At 44.6% G+C, this 8,048-nt stretch overlaps 1 protein-coding gene across 1 annotated transcript; it reads right to left on the reverse strand.

Annotated features, from left to right (window-relative positions):
• Window positions 1-1,095: 1,095 nt before the first annotated feature.
• Window positions 1,096-1,500, reverse strand: LOC308304104 (transcription initiation factor TFIID subunit 12-like; the record flags this gene model as incomplete). The annotated part of the gene is made up of 1 exon (XM_080748663.1): window positions 1,096-1,500. One exon carries the CDS (start codon window positions 1,498-1,500, stop codon window positions 1,096-1,098), a length of 405 nt encoding a protein of 134 aa, XP_080604789.1.
• Between the last annotated feature and the right edge of the window lie 6,548 nt (window positions 1,501-8,048).

Genomic DNA, 8,048 nt, shown 5'->3' on the forward strand with positions numbered 1-8,048 from the left:
ACTTTTTGTTTCTTATGTATTACCAAATTAAGTATTTTTATGAAGCAAAGAATATTTAGTGCCCCTGTCAAGGTATTGAATTATACTGGTTGAATGACAGACGAATGACAGTGTATAATTTAACCTTTTGTATTCCTATTTTTACAATTGCCCCATATGTTGACCAGTAGGTGTCACAACAGGATTCTGTCTGAAGACAAAACGTGATTCATAATATATTTGACTCTTAAAAATTGTTACGTCAGCTTGCCCATATATGCGCCTAGACGTGAGGCCCAAACTTCTAGTATATAATGGTGAATGTCATGCACATTGTAAAGCGCCTTGGATAAATGCGCTATATAAAGGTACCATTTTACCAATTCCAAAGCAATAGGACCAAATGGAGAAGATCATGTTGCTGTAGTAGTGGGGCACACCGTTTATTCATTTGGAGCTTATTCGACCTGCTCCTACAAATGTGATGGGATTAATGTGAATGTCTTCAACACAGTGTCTTTAGACTGGACGAGGTGGGATCCTTTGACAAATGGAAGAGAACGTCTCTGTGAGGTTCCTCCTGTGTGCCGTTACCACCCGTGCTGGTTGTGACCGCAAGTCGCAGTTTAGTATGTGAAACAGCACATGCTAACTCTGTCTGGACCTCTGGACGTGTACACTTTTTTACGGCCTATGGATTTGCCGCTCTGACATCATGCTTTGATATCACTCTGATGTCAGCAGTACCGTTCTGACATCACGCTCTGGCTTCACTGTGCTGTCAGGTCCGCATCAGTATGCCGACAGGCCGTTATTCCGACACTAAAACTAACCCTAAACCGTAACCGTGACGAGTAACTAACCTGCCGACGCTAGTCGGAACAGCGGCCCGTCTGCATATTGAGCGGACCCCTGTGATGTCACACTAACAGAATCCCTTTTATGCCCATATATGGAGTTCCCTGATGTCATCAATATTAAGCCCATATCTAACAGGACTTCATATGAGAATGCCCATATGGAGGCCACTTCGGCCACACTAACAGAATCAATATATGGCCAAGAAAGCCCATATCTGTGTGGCTGGTTCTACAGACAGGGACTGGAAAACACTTGTTACTTTTTGCTGGTCTTGAGGATCAGCGCCATCCTCTGTTTGTGAGCCTCCGTGGTGAAAGCCTTCTTGAAGGGCCGTATCTGGTCCGAGCCGTAGCCGGGGACGCACATGTTCCAGCGGCGCTCCAGGTGCACCTGGACGTCCTTCACCTCCAGGGCGGTGGAGCCGCGGTGGCGAGCCAGCCGGCACGCCGCCGTCACCACGCTCTCGATGAAGTCGTCGGCCGTCTGCAGCAGCATCTCCTCCACGTCCTCGTCCAGCTGCTCCTTGGGGTCCATCTCTCTCACCAGGTCCTGGAGCTTCTTCTTGCTGATCAGCTGAGATCCCTCCGGGCTGATCCTACCGACAGGGCCCAGGGCGCCCAGGAGCTGAGCCTTCCCTGGGGTCGAGATGCTGTTAGACATCCCGGTTGGCACGTGTGGTTCTGTGGTTACGTGACCTCTGTTGTAGGTTCAAACCAACTGACTTGGTTGACCAATTGTTATATGCCCCCGTTGACCAATTGTTATATGCCCCCTTAAGAGAGTACAGTGTGTCTGTATATGGACATCAAACTCAAACCAAAAAGGTGCAATTCTGTCAAATTGCAGGTGTGGTTTCCTATTCATAGGCTATACATGATGTCATGTGATGTCACGCCATACATGATGGCTAATTGGCTATATGTGATGTCATGTGATGTCACGCTATACGTGATGGCTATACGTGATGTCAAGCTTGCACCACTCAATGGACTTTTAGGGTTACTCAGGGTGCATTCGGAAATGCGCACTCAACGCACTGGTGTGCCATGTTGTCGTTTGTTTATTCGGTGCACTTGGTGCGTTGTCGTTCGGAAATCCAGTGCGTGGCGCACCGGTGTGTTGATTGCACGCACTGCTCTGACCGACTACTCAGAAGATGGGGTTTGACGGTGTGGTGCGTCAGTGCGGTGTTTTGATTGGTTGGTTTTCATGGCCATGTCTCGAGCGCTTCTCAGCTGTGAATAATGGAGGAAATGACCGCAAAATGCAGCATTTGCAGCTTCGTTGGTCGCTTGGGCTTGATAGTTTCACACGCATCAACGTGTAAACTAACAGCAGGTATGCCAATGTTATGAATTGCATGTCCTTTCAATATCATCGGTACGTTAGCAACTACTGCTTTTCAGAAAGTTTACCTTCAGAGTTCAGAGTGAAAAAGCACACAGCTGCCTCTTAACTGGTCGTTCGTAAATAAGCCACACTGAACGCACTCTACAACATCACGCCCACTGCGCTCACTACACTAAGCTCACACGCGGTGCGGGTTTCGGAACGCACCCTCAGTTAGTGTGGTTGCCCTTAGGCATCACACTATACTGTAGTTCTATCCCATTTCGTCGACTAAAACTAAGAAGAATGTTAGTCAATCACTGACAAAAATTAAATAAAAACTGTAGACTAAACTAAGATATGATGACTAAAACTAATACTAATATTTTTATGACCTTCTCTGTCTTTGACCTGAAGTTTGACCTGATACATTGCAAACCAGAAACAGGACTGTGTCAAAGGTTGTGTCAAACCATGACAAAGAATCTACATGTCTCAGTAGAAGAGCAGGGAGACCAAATACAACCACCCCAATTGTATAAATTATTTTGTATCTTTTTCCCCCCTTCACATTTCTGTTTTTAAATTTCCTTTAAAGCTCTGATACTATCAAAATGTGCTACTTCATAGAGTTGTTTCTTCTCTGTAGCAAACACAAACATTGACACAGGTTGACAAGCTGTCACTCATAACTTTGTCCTATTAACAACTGTAAACACCATCAATATTTGTGACATGCACTACTCGTTATTGCTTACAAGTATATGTACAATCACACATGATTTATAGCCATGCCATGGGGTCATATAGAGAGAGTAAAATTCTCAGACCACTATGTGCCTTCAAATCCAGTACCATATTGTGCTGATCAGAGTGAGTTATGGCCATTTGAAATGACACTGCTGTATAGTGCCACATACTTTTCTTTTTAACTACATTGTCAAGGCAGATCCCTGAACAGCATGTGTGCCATGTTTGGTGAGGATTGGAACAATGGTGAGTCACACAAGCAATTTCCGCTAACGTGTTTGAGTGTTTGTCTATATGGCATACACGGCCCGATCCATAGTCCGTCCGTCCGTCCGTCCGTCCGTCCGTCCGTCCGTCCGTCCATCCGTCCATCAAATGAGCACGGCGATTTGACAAAGATGATTCAATATATCGCTAATGTTACTTCCACCGAATTGGTAAAAGTGTTCCCAGAAACAGACCATATGAAATGAGTAACTGACTATCATAATGCAGGGGTCTTCAACGTTTTCAGGCCAAGGACCCCTTAGTTGAGAGAGAGAGATGAAGCAGGGACCCCCACTACCTTATCATAGATTCCATATAGTTTCCTCGTTTTACAGCACAATCATCAGTGTATTTTGGATTCATGTCAATGTGTGTTTTCAGATATTTAACCACTTGAACTGTCAATACTTAATAAACTTCACCTTTTACTCTGTACTTAGTCTGCTCTTTTCTCCCTCTACACCAAACCTCTTTGCCAAAAATAGACGATCTACGCCAAAAATAGACGATCCACGCCTCGGCGTTGTGAGCTTGTAGATCTGCCATTTTTGGCTAAAGTTCTCATAATAAGGACTAGTGGTTAATATAAGGAGAAAAAGGTTTCTATCACTCAAGGATTTGGAGGACCCCCTGTGCTAACTCTGAGGACCCCCTGTTGAAGAGCCCTGTCTTAATGGACGCAGAGCCACCTCCCTGACAACATCATATACCGTATGTTATTCACCAATAGAGAAAAACCTCCGTGACCCAGGAGATGAACGAGTGACGTCAGGACACTGTGGGTTCCTTTAGGGTGGTCTAAAATTTACGTCTACAAGTCTGTAACTCTGACAGTGTACAAATGTGCAAATTTGTGCACTGTCAGAGTTAAGTAGCCTGGAGCCAGCCTGTTCGCTTCGTTCCGCGATTTGTTTATGTCTCTCGCATCACAGTCTGGAAAATAGTCCGTTGACTCGCAATTCTGAACGTCCGTTGTGACGTAGCGAGGACGTTGCTGATTGGGTGTTGTTCCAACGAATCAGAGCAGGGTTAGGGTAGCTACGTCATCAGCCAGCCAATACAGACTGGTGTATTCGTCCCGCCCCGCACCACAGACCAATCGGAAGCCGCAGTGGCTGGAAAGCCACGTGGTGTTGTTCCAACGAATCTGGGTAGCTGCGTCGTCAGCCAGCTAATATACACGTGAGGAGGGCTTTCCGTGCGGCTTTTGACCAAGGATACACGCTGGTGTGTTTGACAGACATCACCAAAGACCAATCGGAAGCCATGGCTGTGTGGATCCCGCTTCTATGTCCCACCTCCGCTTGGAGATAGGAGGCTTTCCAGACTGTGATGCGGAGAGACATAAAGAAATCGGGGAACGGAGCGAACAGGCTGGCTCCAGGCTAAGAGTTAAGGGGAGACCTTGAAATGTGAAAGTTTGAGAAACACTGCTCTACACGTTTCATCAACCACTTGACCCGGTGCTTGACGCGGTCTTTGGTGCTGAAATCTCTCCTGAGCCATCTGCTCACCTTGGTGGCGACGCTAGCGACAGTCCCCCCACCCTCTCTCTCTCTCTCTCTCTCTCTCTCTCTCTCTCTCTCTCTCTATATATATATATATATATATATATTTATATCGTCATTGTCGGGTGGAAACCTCGTATGTCCAGAACTGTTTGTTTTGTATTTATCATCTATAAAATGTACTAAACTAGTGAAAACAGCAGATCTACAAGCACACAAGATCTGCTGTTTTCACTAGTTTTGTGCGACAGTCTTGTATGATGAAGCAGGGCTGCGATATATATATATATATAGGTGAGATGGAATTTTGCAGCGCTGCACTTTGCATGGTTTGCAGTTTGGGATGAGGAAAGACCAATATCTCGCATAAGGAATCTCTCATCCTTAATTTGTGAGCGTGTGCACTTTCCCAGCTGCTTAATGTATTTCTACAGTGCAGCCATTTAGCTGGTGGCCCGGGGGTAATTCACACTGTCAGCAGTATCGAGCCAAGCCCGGGATGGAGTTTGTGCGGAGACACCGTGGGGAACGGACCTGTGGAACGGAGGTGGCGTTTCGTTTCCCGTCAACGTGTTTGGTATAGGACCAGGGTCTAAATGTCAGGTGCTTAGGTAACCTCGCATCACCAGACTTCTGGTATTCGTTTTAAAACCAACCTTTTTTTCTTTTCTTTTTTTTATACCCATTAAGACCTGGAATTATTTGATACTTTAGCTATTGAAAAATAGCAGATATACAAGCTCTGAGTGCCGCGAGCTTGTAGCTAAGTCGTGAAAAAATCTGGGCAAATCTTTGAATATGTGTATTTTTAAAGCGAACATTTGTAACTCAAAATTTTGCTTCTCGGGGTCCCTGGAACAAAATATTTTGAGATGGGGGTCTGTGGCCAAATACATGCCATTTTTGGGGGTCCTTGACATGAAAAAGTTTGAGCACATCTGACATAGAAACGTGTTTCTTTTTTTCTTTTTTTTCTTTTTCAGAAACCTGTTTAGGAGGATTTAGGAGACATTAGAATCGGGTCAATTTATTCAAAGACCTGCAGAAATTGTCATGATATTCCAAAAATAGCAGATCTACAAGCTTGCAGCAATTTTTAGGCTATACTGCTTGGGAACCAGTAGCGCTTTCGAGGCTGGACGTGACCGGACGCCGTATGGCCAATATATTTCCCACGGGCACGGACGGACGCCACAGAACAGTGCTGCGCGTGTGCATGCTAGAACTCCCCATAGATTTGAGTGATGACCCGCCATATAGCCTACAGTTTCTAATGAAATGGCCATATTTGCATAACAAGTTTACCAGGTTTGCCAGTAAGTGGTCTGCAGCGCATCCCCCCTAGATTCACAAGCCCAAGTACCCTATTAATATGGATCCTACTTTAACACCTACAGTAGCATGTGCATGTGTGTGCGTCCAGTCCTCATGGCTCCATATGTAGGATGTTTGAGATTCCTTCAAAGCAAAGTTGTTTCTCTACTGCAGCGCTGTATTTTCTGAATTAAATGAAACTAGAAAATAAAATATTAAGTAACAATGCAAATGTAATTAAGACTAGAAAACGTTGTTTTTGTTTTTCCACCATTAGATCTGCTGAGATCCGTTCTTTCTAAATTGCCTCTAGAGGCGCGCGCGTGCACGTGACGTCAATAAATGGCCGTACGCCCTGAAAAGAAAATCCCAAAGCACCGCTGTTGGGAACCCGCCTGCCAGGCCCACATTTTATCTGAGTGTTGATAGTTAACTGTCGAACGGAGGTTCCCAACCGTTGCTGGATCAGGGCCAATTTGAAAATGTCAAACGTTAAAGGACAAAACTCCTCCCTAAAACACTTCTAGGCTAATTTTCCTAGTTATATTGATCCAAAAGACTGTCCATGGCGTCTAGGCAGAAATACCCCTGTTGTCCAGTTTCCCCAGCAGAACCCAGCAGCTGTCATAGCATAGAGTGGAGCCTATAAGCCTATCGCTTTTACACTATGTGTTGTTCAAAAGTGATTTTCTTTTTCATGAATGTGTTACTAGTTGTCATTTTTGTATTGTGCATAATTAACGAGACAATTAGCATATTGACTCAAATATGCTAATTATTTCATTAACTATGCATGATACAAAAGTGTACATGGCAGAAATGGATTTTACAAGAAACAATACATTAGAATCAACTGAGAAAAGTTTGGTAAACCCTTTTATCAATTTTTTATGATTTCTTTCCTGTTCTTTCTGTCCATGTGTGTCAAATTATTTGTAACATGGGTGGAAATGACAAGACAAACCCTATTTAAAAAATGATAAAAGGGTTTACCAAACTTTTCTCAGTTGCTTCTGATGTATTTTTTCCTGTAGAATCCATTTCTGCCATGTACATTTTTGTATCGTGCATACTTAATGAGAAGAAACCGTAGAAACCTGTGTAAAAAACTGACAAAAGTATATATTTTTTTTCAGACATTGTGAAAATAGCCGATCTACATGCTCACAACGCCTCGCAGCGCGAGGCGTTGTGAGCATGTAGATCTGCTATTTTCACAATAGAACCGTGTTATCCAAAATCTAATGCCTATTTTCCATGAGGACTCCCATCTTTGCCATACCCTAGCTTTTGCTGAACTGACGCCACTGATAGTTTGTCGCTTTCCCTTCTGCGAACATGAGTCATCAATAATGTGTTTTTTTTTTTCTTCTTCTTCTTGATTGTGGGTGGTCTCACTAGATAATTGTTGCAATTCATCATAATTGCCTGAAAATAACCAGAAGGAAATGCTGAGAGAGAGAGAACGAGAGAGCAGGGTTGTCCGCGGGGGGTACGGTGTGTGCGTGCGAGTGCGTGCGTGCGTGCGTGCGTGCATGCGTGCGTGCGTGCACGCGCGTCCGAGGGGATTCCCTCTGAAGGGTACAGTAGATAATGCTGGTCGATTCCTCTGATGTCTCAACGGTTACTTTAGACAATAATAACGATTCATAGACAGCGCGCCCCGTGTGTGTGTGTGTGTGTGTGTGTGTGTGTGTGTGTGTGTGTGTGTGTGTGTGTGTGTGTGTGTGTGTGTGTGTGTGTGTGTGTGTGTGTGTGAGTGCGTTTGTGCGCGCGCGTGTGTGCGTGTGCGAGTCCGTGCGTGTCCATTTTCTGCTGAACACATTAATGAGGATTTATGGACCATTAAGTTCAGTGAGCTACAATACAACAGAGAGCTTATTAGAGGCTCCATTAGGACACATGCCAGTTGTATGTTCCAGCTTGCAGTGGGGCGGTGCCAACAACGACCCGTGGTGGACGGTAACCGAGTACATTTACTGGAGTAGCCTACCGTACTTTAAAGGACCACTTCATCCGTTTTCAAACGTATCTTCGTAT

This window comes from Nannobrachium achirus (genome assembly GCF_963921795.1).
Source record: "Nannobrachium achirus genome assembly, chromosome: 19".
In the NCBI taxonomy this organism is placed as follows: Eukaryota; Metazoa; Chordata; class Actinopteri; order Myctophiformes; family Myctophidae; genus Nannobrachium; species Nannobrachium achirus.